Source organism: Eptesicus fuscus, chromosome 4 (genome assembly GCF_027574615.1).
Source record: "Eptesicus fuscus isolate TK198812 chromosome 4, DD_ASM_mEF_20220401, whole genome shotgun sequence".
Classification (NCBI taxonomy): Eukaryota; Metazoa; Chordata; class Mammalia; order Chiroptera; family Vespertilionidae; genus Eptesicus; species Eptesicus fuscus.
The window spans coordinates 33,636,514-33,653,383 of NC_072476.1; the positions used below are offsets into that span (position 1 = coordinate 33,636,514).

Consider the following 16,870-nt stretch of genomic DNA (forward strand, 5'->3'; position numbering starts at 1 on the left):
CTGCCTCACACAACAATTTCAAAAATACAACTAAAAGACAAAAACGTCTACCACCCAGAACCACGGGAAAGCTGGCTGAGTGGAAGATTTACAACTAAGAAGAGAAAGGAGCACAATCGCTGAAAAGCTGAGGTACGGAGGCACACGAATCGGGCTGGCGGCGGGCGGCTGGGTGCGTGGCTTTTCTTCAACCCACAGGGAGACAAGCTCCCGATCACTCTGAAAGCCAGTTTCTGGGGACACTCGGGGGACCCAGGCACCTACGGGGAGAAGCTGGACTCTCGGCCATCGGGTCGGAAAGTGAGAGTGACTTTTTTGCAGAGGTGCGCCCAGCAATCATTGTTTACTGCGCTGGAGCGCGGGGCGCAGGGACTTGGAAACGTGGAAAGGCAGAGACGGCTGATGGCAGCCATCGCTGTTGGCCACGCCCCAGCCTAGTGACGCCCTGAGACCCCGCCCTGAGACCCGCCCCGCACATTCTACAAACCCGCCCAGGCTCCACACAGCGGCTTTGGCATATAAATGGCCTATTCTGGAGCAGCCCAACCAAACTAACTGCAGCTCCAGTCAGACTGCTCCAAAACCGCCCAAGCAAAGGAGGAGAAAACTAGACCTTGCTGTAGCTCCTGCTGGGGGACACACAGTACACAAGGGTACACCAAGAGTGTCCACCTCAGGTAACTGGGAGGCTGACCCGTTGAACCAATAGGACACCTAGTACACAAAACTACCCTACCAACTTAGGGAAGCAGAGAATATGAGAAGGCAAGGAAACAGATCACAAACCAAAGAAATGGAGGAGAACAAGCGACTGGACATAGAGTTCAAAACCACGGTTATAAGGTTTTTCAAGAATTTCATGGAAAAGGCCGATAAATTCCATGAGGACCAACTAGAAATTAAACATACACTGACTGAGATAAAAAATATTATACAGAGACCCAAAAGCAGTCTAGAGGATTGCAAGAATCAACTCAAAGATTTGAAATACAAAGAGGCCAAGGACACTCCTCCAGAGAAGCATGAAGAGAAGAGAATTCAGAAAGTTGAAGATAGTGTAAGAAGCCTCTGGGACAACTTCAAGCGAACCAACATCAGAATTATGGGGGTACCAGAAGAAGAGAGAGAGCAAGATGCTGAAAACCTATTTGAAGAAATAATGAACGAAAACTTCCCCCACCTGATGAAAGAAATAGACTTACAAGTCCAGGAAGCGCACAGAACCCCAAACAAAAGGAATCCAAAGAGGACCACACCAAGACACATCATAATTAAAATGCCAAGAGCAAAAGACAAAGAGAGAATCTTACAAGCAGCAAGAGAAAAACAGTTAGTTACCTACAAGGGAGCTCCCATACGATTATCAGCTAATTTCTCAACAGAAACCATGCAGGCCAGACGGGAGTGGCAAGAAATATTCAAAGTGATGAATAGCAGGAACCTACAACCAAGACTACTCTACCCAGCAAAGTTATCATTCAGAATTGAAGGGCAGATAAAGAGCTTCACAGATAAGAAAAAGCTAAAGGAGTTCATCACCACCAAACCAGCATTATATGAAATGCTGAAAGGTATTCTTTAAAAAGAGGAAAAAGAAGAAGAAAGATAAAAATTATGAACAACAAATACATATCTATCAACAAGTGAATCTAAAAGTCAAGTGAATTAAAAATCTGAGGAACAGAATAAACTGGTGAACTTAATAGAATCAGGCATAGAATGGGAGTGGATTGATAATTCTCAGGGGGAAAGGGGTGTCTGTGTGGGGAGTATGGGAAGAGTCTGGACAAAAATCATACACCTATGGATAAGGACAGCGGGGGGGGGCGGGTAAGGGCAGAGGGGGGGGTGGGAACTGGGTGGTGGGGAGATATGTGGGGAAAAAGGAGAAACAATTGTAATCTGAACAATAAAGATTCATTAAAAAGAAAAAAAAAAAAAGGTAAAATAAATAAATAAATAAATAAAATAAAATTAACACAAATAATATAAAACTCATATCCTGGCTAAATAGCCACATGGCCGCCGAAAACCGTATATTCCCTTCCCGTTCTCCTGCCGTTCCCTAGCTTATCGTGCATTCTTTCCAAAAATCAGGACTTTTTTAAAACGCCGCAGGATGCGGGACAAATTATTAAAAATCAGGACTGTCCCACCAAAAGCGGGACGTCTGGTCACCTTAGTGTAGAAGAAACCCGTTAGGATTGGGGAAGAAACATTAAAAAGGAAGTCAGGCCTGGCCCACATGGCTCAGTGGTTGAGCATTGACCTGTGAACCAGGAGGTCATGGTTCAATTCCCAGTCAGGGCTCATGCCCAGGTTGCAGGCTCGATCGATCTCCAGTGTGGAGCATGCAGGGGGCAACCCATCAATGATTCTTTCTCATCATTGATGTTTCTATCTCTCTCTCTCTCTCCCTCTCCCTTCCTCTCTGAAATCAATAAAAACATATTTTTTTAAAAACAACCAAGAAAACCACAAGAATACAGCGAACATTTTTGTTCTCAGGGGAAATGGTTTTCATTTTTGCCCATTGAGTATGATGTTGGCTGTAGGTTTGTCATATATGGCCTTTATTAGGTTGAGGTATGATCTCTCTATCTCAACTTTGCTGAGCGTTTTTATCAAAAAAGGGTGTCAGATTTTATTGAATGTTTTTTCTACATCAATTGATCATGTGATTTTTGTCTTCCAATTTGTTTATGTGATGTATCACATTCGTTGATTTGTGAATATTGTACCAGCCTTGCATCCCCAGAATAAATCCCACTTGGTCATGGGGTATGATCTCTTTAATGTATTGCTGGTAGGAGAAATATAAGTATCACATGATCTCACTCATATGTGGAATCTAATGAATAAAATAAATTGATGGGAAAAATAGATCTAGAGACATAGAACCATGAACAGACTGATGAATTTCAGAGGGAAGATGGGGGCGGGGGTTGGAGAGGAGAGATTAACTGGGAAATTTATATGCATTTATGCATGGCCCATAGACACAGACAGTAATGTGGCAAAGACTTGGGAGGGAAAAAACAAAAACAAAGAAAGCATCTGTAATACTTTCAAAAATAAATTTTAAAAAAATTAAAAGAAACATTTTTAAAAAATTATAAAGCGAATAAGAAAACATCTTTAATACAATTGCAAAGCTCCCAGCACCCAGAAAGTGGGAGGGTCATTCTTGCCTGTTTCAGCTCTAACTTGGGGTCTGGGCCTCCCTCTACTTGTGTCACACGGGGAGTCCTCCCTTCCCGGCTGGACACTAATTCCTGGAGGCTCACGCAGGCTTGCGCCCACCCAGGGCCAGGATGAGCCCTCTCCGTGTCCCCTGCCCGGATGGAAAACAGGAGGAAGCAAAGAGGGTGACGCCAGCAGAGGCACACAGTCTGTGGGGAAGGCCAGGGACCAAGACTGTCCCCCTGGCCTCTCCTCCTTTCCTGTCCTTCAGAGAAGGCGTGTCACTGAGCCATGGCTCCCCTGGCCTGCCCCACCTCAGGGACCCCATCCCTCGTCCTTTGCTTCCCCAGACCTTGGTGAGCAGCAGCTGAATGAAGCGCAGATGAACAACGTTCCCTGCGAAAGGCTGTGGAGGAGAGGAGAGGGGAGGGGAGGGGAGGGGAGGGGAGGGGAGGGGAGGGGAGGGAGGTAAACTGGGAGGGGTCTGGGAGCAATCACTTGGCTAAGCTTCCGGCTCACAAGGCACATAGACCTGAGGGTGGTTCAAACGCCAGAGGAAGAGAGGAAATTGGAGGGCGGTAAACTCCTGGCGTCTCCGTTTCTTTCTCTGTAAGGTGAGAATAAAACTCCTGCATCTCACAGAATTGCTGTAAAGGAACACACAAGGCAGGCCCTCAGTCAAACTCCTAGTGGTTCTCAACTTCAGCGGTCAAGGTGGGACCTGAGAATTAGCGTGTCTCACAAGTTCGCAGGTGATGCTGGCGTGGCTGGTCAGCACTGGGATACCTGTGAGTGACATGACTAGGGCACATATTCGGTGTGTGCTTAACTTTTACGGAACGGCCAACGTGATTGTGCCATTTCACATCCCCCCTGTGGTGTCTGAGAGTTCCAGTTGCTCCACATCCTTGCTGACAGGTAGTCTGGTCGGCCTTTTAATTTGAGTCATTTAACAGATGTTTAATGACACCTCATTGTGGTGGTCACTTGCATTTCCCCAATGACTAATGATATTACACATCTTCTCATGCTTATTAGTTATCCATGTATCTGTTTTGACAAAATATCTATTCAATTATTTAGCTCAATTTTTTAATTGAGATTTTATTTTTTTAATATTTTAAAAAATATATTTTTATTGAATTCAGAGAGAAAAGGAGAGGGAGAGAGAGATAGAAACATCAGTGATGAGAGAGAATCATTGATCGGCTGCCTCCTGCATGCCCCACACTGGGGATTGAGTCCACAACCTGGGCATGTGCCCTCACTGGCAATCAAACCGAAACCTCCTGGTTTATAGGTCGACGCTCAAACACTAAGCCACGCTGGCCAGGTCACCTGAACATCTTTCACAGCCCAGAGGACTGAATGACATTAAGCTCTGTGCCTCAACTTCCCTGTGGATAAAATGGAGATTACAATACACCCCCCACAGAATGTTGTAAAGCTGAAATGAGGCAATGGATGTTTTGTGGCTGAGTCAGATAAGAGGCCTCCATAAAAATTTGAAACCTCTTAAAAAAAAAAAAATTGAAACCTCTCTCTCAGGCCTAGCAGGAGGGGTATGAAAAGCAGACAGAGAGGGCTGCCTGGCTGGCTGTGGGAGAAATGTAGAAGAAGCCTGTTAGGATTGGGGAAGAAACTGATTTAAAAGGAAGTTGGTCTGATGCTTCCATCTCCAAAAGTCCAAGGTCACTTCCTCTGATGCAGTCATGTCCATCCACTCCCACAGTCTACTCAGTGAGTGATGCCAAGCTCATCCTGGGGAGGCAATGGGCAGAGCCCCCTGTGAGTCACCAAAGGTCCAGTTCACCACCAGCCTCAGGCTGGCAGTGCCCTCCAGGAGGGATGGTCCCAGGGACTGTCACTGGGGTGACCCATTACTGCTCTGAGCCTTGACCCCGCTGTCCAGGGAAGACTCTGGATTAGCCAGGGCTCCCACAGCGGTGGGTGGGATCATCTGAGGAGCATTATAAAAACACAGCCTCCTGCGGCTCAGCCCTCAGAGCTCTGCACTCTGGTGCTGAGGCCTAGAGACTCTGTAGTGCAACCAGGTAGAAGCATCCAGAAGGCTCTGTGGATTCAGCAAGAGGGGGGTTCCAGTCCTGGACCCATCACTTGAGAGTCACGGACTGGGCACACCCTCTCTGAGCCTTGGTGGTCTCATACGTGAAGGGGTGAAGTCAGGGCCCTGCAGATCCACACGAGTTCTGTGGGTAAAGGCATGGCCGCCAGGAAGCCCACTCTCTGGGGAGAGGGAAGTGTCAGACCACACTCACCTCTCAATCCCAGCGAGGGTGTGAGCTGCAGAGGGAACAGGCTGGGGCCTGTGGGTCTTCTTTCTGCCCGTGAACTGCAGGGGAGGGCGAGGGCCCAAGAGCCAGCTGGTTGCACCTGGGGTGGGGCTGGGGTGGGGGGAGGGCATCTCCACCAGCGCCTCCCTCCTCCTTTCCCAGGGGCTGTGGCTGGACAGACTCCTGCTGCCTTTCCTCTCCTGAAGGAGCCTGAGCTGGTGCTGCTGCCGCCCCTTCCCCTGCAGTGAGAGAAACAGGCTGAGCGGCACCAGAGAGGCAGAGAAAAGCAGAGCGAGGAGAGACAGAGCGGGGGCTGACTCCTAAGGAGGTGAGGAAGCCCCTGGCAGAGACGGGGAGCTGAGGTGGGAGGGGCGAGGCCCAGGCGGCCACGGTCAGGACCACACCCGTCAGCATGAGATGGGGCCTGGGGCCCATATCATGGCTCTTGGTCCCTGACCACAGGGGAAGCTCTTCTGCAATATCAGGAAAGAAGAAGCCGGTTGTAAAAGGAAGTGCTGCTCATCCTGGGGCAGGCATGTTGGGGGCGGGCTCCCACCCTGCAGTCCTCGGAGGAGCCTGGTGCTGCCCCTCCCGTGGTCAGACCAGCCTGAGGCAGCCCCCCACACAGCCTCCCCTCCACTGAGGCTCTGCTGCTTTTCTCACCCGCCGCCCGCCCGCCCGAGGACAGCAAGGCCATGGGTCTGCCCCTGCTGCTGCCCCTGCTGCTGGCAGCATCGCTGCAGGCTGGTGAGTGGCCAGGACGCCCTGGCTCTGACCAGGGCCCCAGGGGAGCCCAGGGAGGGGCTGTGGCCAGCCAGGCTTCCCACCTGCAACGAGCAGTGGGCTGGGCTGGTCCCACAGTGCTGGGTCCCCCACGTCCCTCACCCTCCTTTCTACCCCCCTGGAGAGGGGGACACCCAGCCAGAGGGCCAGTCCTAGTAGCTGTCACACTTCCGCCCATAGGCGAGGGTGCCAGATGGTCCAGGGTTATCTTCTTGGTCCCTCCAAGTGGCTTCAAAGTCCCTCCCTCTCCCTCCCTCCTCCAGGTGGCTCAGCAGAGTGCATTTTAAACCCTGATCTTGGACTCTACCAACCAGAGCGCCTCTCAGCCCCTGAGGGTGGCTCCATCGACATCCCCTTCTCCTTCTGTCTCTCCTGGGAGTTGGCCACGGATCCCAACGTGCGTATATACTGGAGATGGAAAGACTTCCATGGAGAGTTCATCTACAACACAACCCCGCCGTTCACCCATGAGGATTTTAAAAACCGCCTCTCCCTGAACTGGGCAAAGGGCCAGACGAATGGCTCCCTCCGGATCTCTAACCTGCGGAGAGAGGACCAAAGTAAGTACTTCTGCCGAGTCCGGTTGACCACACGGAAAGGCGAGAAGGAGTGGCAGTCCATCAAAGGGACCAAACTCACCATCACCGGAGGTGAGTCCGCTGCCCCGGCCCCCGGTGCCCCCGTCCCCCAGGACTGTCCAGGCGCCTCTCTTCCTGACCTTTCTCTCAGACTCCTCTCCCTGCCCCTGCCTGCCTCCCAGGCCTCTGCCACCTTGACCTTCTTCACCTTAATCTCCCCCAAACTTGGGCTGCCTTCCTTGCCCACCCCCTCACGGCCCCCTCCAGATCCAGCCCCAACCCCATCCCCAGGCTTCAGCACCTTCCGGGCTCCCCGGTTACCCTCCCTTCTTGCTCCAAGTTGGGGCTGCAGCCCTGCCTCCTGCCTTCACCCCATGTCCTCCAGGTGGACCTGACTTTTTTTTTTTTTGTTTAATATATTTTATTGATTTTTCACAGAGAGGAAGAGAGAGGGATAGAGAGCTAGAAACATCAATGAGAGAGAAACATCGATCAGCCACCTCCTGCACACCCCCTACTGGGGATGTGCCCGCAACCAAGGTACATGCCCTTGACCGGAATCGAACCTGGGACCCTTGAGTCCGTAGGCCGACGCTCTATCCACTGAGCCAAACCGGTTTCGGCTGGACCTGACTTTTACGGGATGTGGCCTGCCTTTCCTTTGTCCTGTGTCTGTAGGTGGAGCCCCAGCTAGCCCCGGGTCTGTGTCTCCCCACAGCCCTGAGCTCAGCCTGACACACACAGGAGGGACCCAACAGCGGCCCAAGGAATTCCCACCCCTCTCCCCTCCACCCCTGGTAACACCCCAGCAAATGTTGTCCCAATCTCCCTGCTCCCCAGAACATGACCCTCAATGCTCCCTCCCCAGTTCCATTTCTTTATTCTCCTTCCCCATCTCCCTCTTCCTGTCTTAATCCTCTACCTTCCTTGCCTCTCTCAGGGCTCCACGCCCCCCCAACATTGGAGCTTCTGTGCTGTCCCCTTCTCCATCCTGCTCCTGCTCCTCTGTCCTGGTTGTGAGAGGCCCCTCTGCAACAGCAATAAGGGCAGTTCCTGCTTACTGTGCACTGTGTCCGGCTGAATCCTTGGTATGCATTGCCCTAGTGAGTCTGCACAATGACCCCACAATAACAGTAGGTACTGCTATCATCTTTATGTTACAGATGGGGAAACTGAGGCTTGCAGAGCCTAAACACTGGCCCAAATTCCCACTACTGGTGCAGACAGGATTTGAACCCAGTGTAACCCCAGAGCCTACTCTCTTAACCACTAGCCTCTTACCTCATCTATTGACTTTATCATCTTGTTATCCTGACCTATTTTTAACCCAATATGGGGTGTGTTGCATTAACAGTCCTTCCTATATTAGTTAGTGAGGCATGGAATCTTAAACATGGGTTTTCCTGTCTCCAGGGCAAATACTGGGTGATTCCACTTATGTGAGGTATCTAGAATAGTCAAATTCATAAAAACAGAAAGTGGAATAGTGGTTGCCAGAGGCTGAGGAAGGAGAGAATGGGGAGTTGTTTAAATGGGATGGAGTTTTATTTGGGAAAGAAGTGTATGGTGGTAAGAGTTTCACAACAATGTAAATGTACTTACTGCCACTAAATTGACTTAAATATGGTTAAAATGGTAAATTTTATGTTGTGTGTCTTTGACCACAATAAATGGTTTTTTTAAATCCTGTGATCTAGTTATCCCTATTTGTAGGTGATGAAATGAGGTTCTGAGGTCACACCACTGATGGGTGGTAGATTCAGGATTTGCACTGAGTAATGTGGATTCTCAGCCTTCAGCACTTCACCTTGTTACTCCCCTCCTGGTGTGAGAGCTTCAGCGGGTTGCTCCCCACCCGCAATATTCCCCAACCTAGGGAACAGGATGTGACAGTTTCACCCAGATACCTCCAATCCTCTAAGGAAGAATTTGCTTGTTTCTCCTGTCTTCTCAGCCACCGAGAAAACCACCACGGACCCCACCAGCACCACCACCACAGATGGCCTCAGTGTCTCGGGGGACAAAGGGAGATCAGGGTTTTGGCCTTTGAGTAAGGAAGTTGTGGTCAGCATGGCAGTGGCCAGCACTGTGCTCAAAATTGCAATTTTGGGACTGATGGTCTACCTCAGGTGGAAGAGAAGCCAAGGTGAGTGGTCCAGCACCCTGCTCTCTCCCCAGGCTTCCCAGCTGGGTGTTTCTCATAATCACCTGCACCAGGATGATTGCAGATCCCTGCTGGGATGAGGTCTAGTCTTGGGAATCTTCATTGTTAATGATCTCAAGTGCTGTCTGGGAGTCAAAATCATGGCTCTAAACCAGCCCCTCTCCAAAACTTTTCTTGACTTAATCATTTCTCATCAGTCCTCACCTTTTTGTTCATGGAGAGGGAGGGTCTGCCATGAAAAATTAAGGAGAGAGAAGAAGAAACAGGAAGTTGACTGAGCTCAGCAAGCATTGGTGGGATACCTGTTTTCTAGGGCCTGACTTGTAATTTCGAAACACAAAAGTAAATAAAGCAGAGACCCCCTTCATGGAACTAATTGGGGAGGGGAGGGGAGGGGCAGTTGCCTGAAGGGCTTATCGATTCATTTGGAAAGAGCTTAAAGTAGTTGTGATAAAGGAGGGGGTAATCAAGGAGGACTTCCCAGAGGAAGTGACACCTGCAAAAAGTCTCAAAGAATAAAAAAGAATTAGCCAGGCAAGTGGCAATTAGCCGGGTGGTGTAGAGATCACTGTTCTTTCAGGAGAAGGAAACTATTTGTGGAACTGTAAGCAGGTCAGCGCTATGGAGGAGGCAGGAGATGGGAAAAGAGGACCTTGTAAATCACATCCAAGAGCCTTAGATCCCAAAGGCTATGTGAAGCAACCTCACTTGGTATTGCAGTGGAGGAACCAGACATGGGCCAGACTAGGGTCAGTCTAATGCAGTGGCAGCTTGAGTGGAAGGAGAGAGAGCCAGATTTTGGAAAAGGTTAAGAAGGAACAAGTAAGATATGGGGGTTGGATTGAAGTAGGTATGAGCAGAAGTCCCATGTTTACAGCTTGGTGAACAGGCTATGATGAAACCAACAAGTGAATTAGGGAACATAAAAGGTCAAAGACCATGGTTCAGGGAGAAAAATGATTCTTCAACTAGATGAGCATCAGCACTTATAATTATTAAGCTACAATAATTAAAGTGATGCACTACTAGCATTAAAAAAAGATAAAAGATTGTAGGGAGGGGCTATCGGGTCAAGCCTCAGATTGACCTGTGGCGGGGCCACAAACAAGTCCCAGCTTGAGGGCAGAGCTCTCCTAGCATAATTAAGCTTAACCTTATAGCCCTCCCTAGTTCCTTCCTAGGTAGCCAATGGGCTGTGGGAGGTACAGCAAGTGCTGCCAAAACAAGGTGAAATTCACAAGAACATTGTAAACATGTTGACCACTACCCTTGTTTTGATCTCACTATAAAATAAAGCCTTGGCCTCATCCAGGCACCGGAGATCGGTGGAGCCCCAGCTGTATTCTCTTGTCTGTCCTTTCTTTAATCCTTCACTGCCCCTCCTCAGGCTCACCAAACCCTTGGCTGTGCTGGTATGGCACAAAACATAAAGTAATGGAAGAAAAGAAAAAAAATTCAAATATTGGCAGGATAAAAATACTAGTAGACCCAAATATATGCAGGAATTTAGTAGGTTAAAAGGTAGCATGTCTAATCAATACATATTAGTAGAACAATTGCATAGCCATTTGAGAAAAATAACATTATCTCCCTACCTTATCATTTGCACCAAAATAAATTTCATGAAGATCAAAGATTCAAAGAAGAAAAATAACCCTAGTACTAGAAGGAAGCATGTGAGACTATTTTATAATCATGGGGTGGAAATGACCCCCTTAAGTAAGACATAAAACCCAAAAGCCATGAATAAAAATATTTGTAAGTTCAACTACATACAAATTGTGTTTAAACTTTGCAGTGCAAAAAACACCGTGGTTGTCTCCTGAGTGAGGATGAGGGTTGAAGATGATGAGAAAATGTGACATAATCACTGAGGAAAGGGAAGATAGTGTTTAAGGATTCAACTCGGATGAGAAGCTGTGAATCGGTAGAAGCATCCTTGCACATGACCGTGTTTTTCCCCAGCAGTATTCACCCATGCAGTTTAGAAACCTGTAGGACCTGTCAATTAGGACTTCTGGTTAGCAGCTAGCATCAGAGATCAGAAGCAACCATAGCTTAAATAACACAGAGTCCCCCAGCCGTAAGCAGCTGCCTAGGTTGCCTTGTACCTAGGTAAGTGTTACACTGTTGGGAGAACAGCAGCCGGAAGCTGGCTGGCATCCTGGGCCTGGTTCCTACCAACTCTGTTGTTAACTATACCAGGATGCCCGCATAATTTTAAAATAAAATAAAATAAAATAAATAACACAGAGTTTATTGTTTTTCTCTCATAAAAAAAGAACCTGGAGACAGAAAACAGAGGCCACTGTCCCTAGGCACTCAGGCTCCTCCCTTTCGGCTAACTGTCCTGGATACTGGCTTCTATTCTGAAGGTTGTCTCCTGGTCCAAGGTGGCTGCTAAGACTCTGGCCATCATTTCTGAATTCAAGTAGGAAACAGAAGGAAGTTCTGTCTGTTCTCCTTTTAAAGAGCCTTTTTGAAAGTCATACCCAGACTTCCCTTATATCTGATGGGCCAGAATTTTTTTTTTTAATTTATTGATTTCAGAGAGAAAGGGAGAGGGAGAGAAAGGTAGAAATATCAATGATGAGAGATAATAATTGGTTGGCTGCCTCCTGAATGCTCCTCAAAGGGGATCGAGCCACACCCTGGGCACGTGCCCTGACCTGGCATCAAACCGTAACCTCCTGGTTCATAGGTCAACGCTCAACCACTGAGCCATGCCGGTGGGGCATTATTGGCCAGAATTCAGTCATATGTCCCACACCTATCTGTAGAGGAGCACACTGCCACTCCAAATAAAATCAAGGTTCTGTTACTGAATAAAAGGAGGTGAGTGGATATTGGGTAAGCAAGCAGCATTCCGTGCCATAGACACATGCAGGACTGGCGATTTGTCAGCTCAGTGTGGCCCGACAGGGGAATCAGGAGGATAAGAAGCTGGTGAAAGGGCACAAGTGGAGAGTGGAGGACTCTGAGTCAGCCTGGATAACCTGAAAGAAAGTGGATTATCAGGGGACAAGAATTCAGGGAGGTCAAAGCACAGGTGTGTTTGGTGGGTGGTGATGACAAAAGAGGGCTGGGAGGAAAGAGATCTAAAGCATAAAAATAATACTAGCATTTAATATTTCAGAGTTTTCATTCCCAGTGATCAAAAAAAATAATGTTCAGGGTATGGTGGAATGGAGTGGAGGTCACTGGAGTTGGGGGATGGGTGAGTCCAATCAGTGCCTGAGAGGATTGTCTCTGTGGATGATGAGACCTCACAGGAAGTGGGCAGTGGTGGAGGGGATGTGTGTGAACCAGGGCCAAATGCTTGGGAAATGCTGTAGAGACTTGAGAAGGAGGTGGAGGGGGGGAGTGCAGGGATGTGGGGAGAACAACAGAGTCCTCGGTGGAAGAGAGTAAACAGATTCCAGCCCTGAGGTTCAGAGGTGGAGAGAGAAACAGCCACCACTCCAAGGAAAGCATAAGAGGCTGGTTTGTCACAGCAGGAGGAGCGATGGTGCCTGTGACAAGATGGGGGAGGGGAGGGAAGGTGGGCCAGGCTCAGCAGTGGGAGGAGAAGGTTGAGGGATTGCAGGGAGTCCAAGGAAAGTGGAAGGAAGCAGAGGGAAAGTTAGGGAGAGAGGGCAGGGTGAAGGGGGCACAGGGTGCAGAGAAGAGCTGCTCTCCTGATTTGGTGTTGAGGACAAAAGCAGGAGAGGTGTGGGCAGCCTCAGGATGCCAGCTGGTGCCACTCTGAGTCCTAGGCCCTTCCAACGTGGGTTTCAGCAGAGCTGCTCTGCTGCCCTGGTTTATCCAAGGACGGTCTCAGAGTAGGATGGAGCAGAAAAGGCAGGAGAGATGCTGTTCGTGGATGGCACACTGTTGGTTCTTCTACAGGTCTGTGAACTAAAGCCAGAGCCAGCTAGGTGAGTGTTTGTCTTCAAAGTGAGACATAGGGGTTTGGGGGCGGGGCGGGGGGGGGGGGCGCGGGTGACTTAGGAAACAGGAAGTATCCTTATGAGAACAGCGCTAGAAAGCCTTTCACAGCTGCTCTCATCTTCCGCTTTCCCATCCACATTTTCTTACGTTCCATAACAGGTCGCACTTCTCTTACTAAGAACAGAGGATCTAATTACTTTCTCTGATTCTTTCCCAGAATGTCACCCTTTTCTCTTTCTCTGGTATCCTCTTTCACCTTCTTTTGTCCCCCTTCCTAAGTTTTTCCTTCTGTTCATCCTATTTCCTTTCCATCTTGGACATCATCCTTCTGGAACACATCTATCTTTCCCACATTTTTCCTCTTTTTGCTCATTGTCCAATCTGCCTTTTCCCCTGGTGAGGCGCGCATAGTGGCCACAGAATCATCTGCCTCCATCACCTCTACCGTCTGCCTTTTCTCAGAGCACCTTCCCCCTCAGCTCCCAGCCTGGCCTCCTCTCCTCTGTGCTGGGATCTCCTTCCTGCCCTGAGCACTGGTCCTCCGCACCCTCCCACCAGTTTCCTTTTCTCCATCCTTCCTCACATTTCTACACTTTCCCTTCCCTAAACCCCCTCCCACTTTTCTCTCCCTCCCTGACTTTTGCCAGCTGCCTTACTCAGGTCCCATCCCAGGATGGTGTCTCCTCCTGGGGACAAAGGCCTGAGAACCCACCCAGAGGCTGTGAGATGAGCGTCACTGGTTTTCCTTCTCCAGTTTTTTGTTTGTTTGTTTGCTTGTTTGTTTTTAAATATATTTTACTGATTTTTTACAGAGAGGAAGAGAGAGGGATAGAGAGTTAGAAACATCGATGAGAGAGAAACATCCATCAGCTGCCTCCTGCACACCCCCTACTGGGGATGTGCCCGCAACCAAGGTACATGCCCTTGACCGGAATCCAACATGGGACCTTCCAGTCCGCAGGCCGACACTCTATCCACTGAGCCAAACCGGTTTCGATGCCCTTCTCCAGTTTTAACCGAGGCAGTGCCAGCAGAGAGGACAGGAATTCACCCCTCTGATTTCTCCTCCTGTGCCCCTTCCTACAACAGCGGTTCCCTAGAACAGTCCTTCAGGTGGCACTCAGGGGCCCCTCCTGGGCTACACCACAAACTGCCTCTCAAAGCTCGTCCAGGCGGCCTCTTTCTGAGAGCCTCAAACCATTTCCTACCTTCTGAGTGGGTCCAAGCAGGTCGCAGAGCCCCCAAGAGAACCAGCCTGATGCAGGTTTTGACTCCTTTCTGCCCAGCCTCTAACACATTTCCCACCCTTTCCTCCCCATGCAGGGGGTCCTTCCATAACACTGAGGAGAAGAACGAGAACATGGGGCATAAAGGTCAATTCTGCCACCATCACTCCCCACTCTCCACCTTGGCCCTTCCTTCTTCCTTACACACTCTCTCCCCACACGTGCCCTTCAGTGTTTTCCTCTTTCCCATGCCTCACCCATCCCTCCCACGGACCCTGATCCTGACCTAGCAGATGACCTCACTACTGAGCCCTCTGCCCATTTCTCTACCCTGGCTGCCATGCCATCTGACCCTGATACATCTTGGTGTGTGTGTTTTTTCTAGGACTACATAGAAACCCCAAGCCAGACCCAAAAGTGAGAAGTTCAGACTAGAGCCTGAACGAATTAAAGAGAAGCTTGGAGAAGAAGGGGTGGAAAGAATAGAGGGACTGTGGTATCAGCAGGGCACTCAGGTATGAGATCACTGATGTAAGATGAGGTCAGCTCCCCCTCCATTTCTAACCCCCTTCTCTTTCTGTTCTCACACAGGTTGATGGCATCCTCTATGCCTCCCTTACCTTCTCCAATTTGACCTCACCCTCACCTGTTAGCCACCTTCTCCATGAGAGCCCCCAGGAGGAGACCCTATACTCTATCTTAAAGACCTAAGGAGTATGACTGAATGATGACCTCCTTAGAGTAAGCTGCACAGAGAGATCACCACTTCCCATGATAATCCCAGCCAGACACAGATGACTCAGAAGCCAGCTGGGGTCGAAGGCCACCAAGGACCTAAGAAAAATAGCCATCTGCTCCAGTTCCCTCTTCGCCTCGTTCCCTTGCTGACAAAAATAAAAGTACCTGCAGGATTAGCCTGCATGCATCTAAGAAAAAAATTGATTTCAGCTTCTGTCCTTCTTGCCAAAAATAAACTACAATACATAGCTCATGCCCAAGATCCCTCCTCTAGTGCTTCTGTTCAGTGACTGCAAGTCCCTGAACACTGTTAGGCAGCCTGTAACCCAAGGTGTGCCCTCCAGCCCAACCACTCTACTTCCCTTAAAATAATAACTGACATCAATTAAGCCTTTACATGCATCACCTCATTTAAACATAAGCAACCCTATATGGCATAGGATGTACTCATCTGAGACATGAAATGAAGAACCGGAACAGTTACAGTGCTTTTCCCAAGGCCACACAGCTAGCAAATGGCGAGCCAGGATTTGAACTTATTCCTTCTCTTCTTGATGTCCTTCTCCCAGGACTAAGATGTCATTGCCTTCCCAGATTCCTACACTGTACAGGCCTCCCACAGAAACAATGATGTTAGTGACGTGGAGGAGGAGGGAGAGAAGCCAAAAGGAAGCATCTACTTAGAAATGACCAAGCCAAGTAAACCAGTAACCGGTTTAGTTAACATATAAACTGGTTTAATTTAGCCAATTCACCTTGTAGCCAATGACTAACCCCAACACTTACCAGTGCTAAGTTCCTTCTGAGAGGTTCTCCCCCTGTTCTGGAGAAAGAGATTAAGAGAGCAAAACAGCACAAAAGGACTCCTCAAAGAAGGCCATGCTGAACTCTGAATCATCTCTATGCTGTGGCTTCACCCTCTGTTCCAACTCTTCTCCCAACATCTTCCATGAGTTGCTACAGGTTCAGTTCACTGGAGGTTTCATCGTCAGGGGGTACACTACCAGCCTCCGGAGGCAGTAGCTCCTGGGATCCAGGTCCTTCTGTGCCCACCACGAGCCTGCCCTTTGGCACCATTCTAGCCTCTTTTTCCTCAGACTTTGTTGCAAATGACATGATAGCCCACATAGAAAAGTTGAAAGAATTCACACACACACACACACACACACACACACACACACACACACACACACAAAGACCCTTATGAACAACAACAAACTAAAAGACCCTCATGGGGATGGCTGATTAGCCAGAGACGGGTAAGATTCCTCAGGGAAGGAACAACCTAAGACAGGCACAGTCGCAGAGGGGCCATCAGGAGAGAACCTGGGGGTCAACAGAGGTGGGGCACAGACACTCACCCCTCAACTTTGCAAGGGCCTGAACACTCACCCCTTCTGAAGGAAGTCTCCTGCCCCCAGGGCTGCTTAACGTTCCATGCCCAGCTCAAATCGGGACCCGGGTAACAGACAGAGACTTGGCTGACAGCAGCTGCCCTCTCACTCCAACAAGAATTGTTGGAGTTGTCTTGTACCCATGGTGTGGGGAAGTGGGTTTATGATATCTAAATCCAGCCTACCACCAGGAATGCTCAGGACCTACTCAAGAAGGCAAATAATTCTTTCCACTAATATTTACAGGGTAAAATAAGATTGTTGTTAGAGTAATAAATTTGTCAGTAAAATAGTAGTCAAGTTTTCAGGCAAATTTAAATTGGCTAGTTGAAACAAGCAAATATTCTAGAAAAATTAATTGTACTGGACAAAAAGGTGTTCCTAAAGTGTTAACTAAAATTTTTATTGGTAGTTCATCTCATGATAAAATTGCGCACCATGTAATGAACCTAAAACAGTAATATTATAGTGCAAAAAAATAAAATTTTAAAGCCATCAAGACTACATTATAAAATTTTCAAAAGCCCTCTAATATTTAAATCAAAAAAGGGGGGATAGTAGAAGAATATCATGTAAGGAA

General features: G+C 48.7%; 1 protein-coding gene across 4 annotated transcripts; it reads left to right on the plus strand.

Moving 5' to 3' along the window:
* Positions 1–5,818: 5,818 nt before the first annotated feature.
* Positions 5,819–15,148, plus strand: LOC103285974 (paired immunoglobulin-like type 2 receptor beta). 4 transcript variants are annotated; one of them, XM_054714907.1, is made up of 5 exons: positions 5,826–6,224; positions 6,524–6,820; positions 8,793–8,984; positions 12,891–12,919; positions 14,750–15,148. In XM_054714907.1, the coding sequence occupies exons 1-4, from the start codon at positions 6,173–6,175 to the stop codon at positions 12,896–12,898; spliced, it is 549 nt and encodes a 182-aa protein (XP_054570882.1). In that variant the 5' UTR covers positions 5,826–6,172; the 3' UTR covers positions 12,899–12,919; positions 14,750–15,148. The 4 variants fall into 4 exon arrangements, 3 of the variants coding, with proteins under 3 accessions (XP_054570882.1, XP_054570880.1, XP_054570881.1); XM_054714905.1 differs by having other exon boundaries at positions 5,831–6,224; positions 6,524–6,910; XR_008555786.1 differs by lacking the exons at positions 12,891–12,919; positions 14,750–15,148 and adding an exon at positions 7,779–7,926 and having other exon boundaries at positions 5,819–6,224; positions 6,524–6,910; positions 8,793–8,857.
* The last annotated feature ends 1,722 nt before the right edge of the window (positions 15,149–16,870 follow it).

What these genes read in the sequence shown, in the direction of transcription:
- LOC103285974 (XM_054714905.1), top strand. Translation starts at nt 6,173, where the DNA reads ATGGGTCTGCCCCTGCTGCTGCCCCTGCTGCTGGCAGCATCGCTGCAG. An exon ending in GGCAGCATCGCTGCAGGCTG is followed by an intron (nt 6,225 to 6,523) that starts GTGAGTGGCCAG and finishes TCCCTCCTCCAG; the next exon opens with GTGGCTCAGCAGAGTGCATT. An exon ending in CAAACTCACCATCACCGGAG is followed by an intron (nt 6,911 to 8,792) that starts GTGAGTCCGCTG and finishes CTGTCTTCTCAG; the next exon opens with CCACCGAGAAAACCACCACG.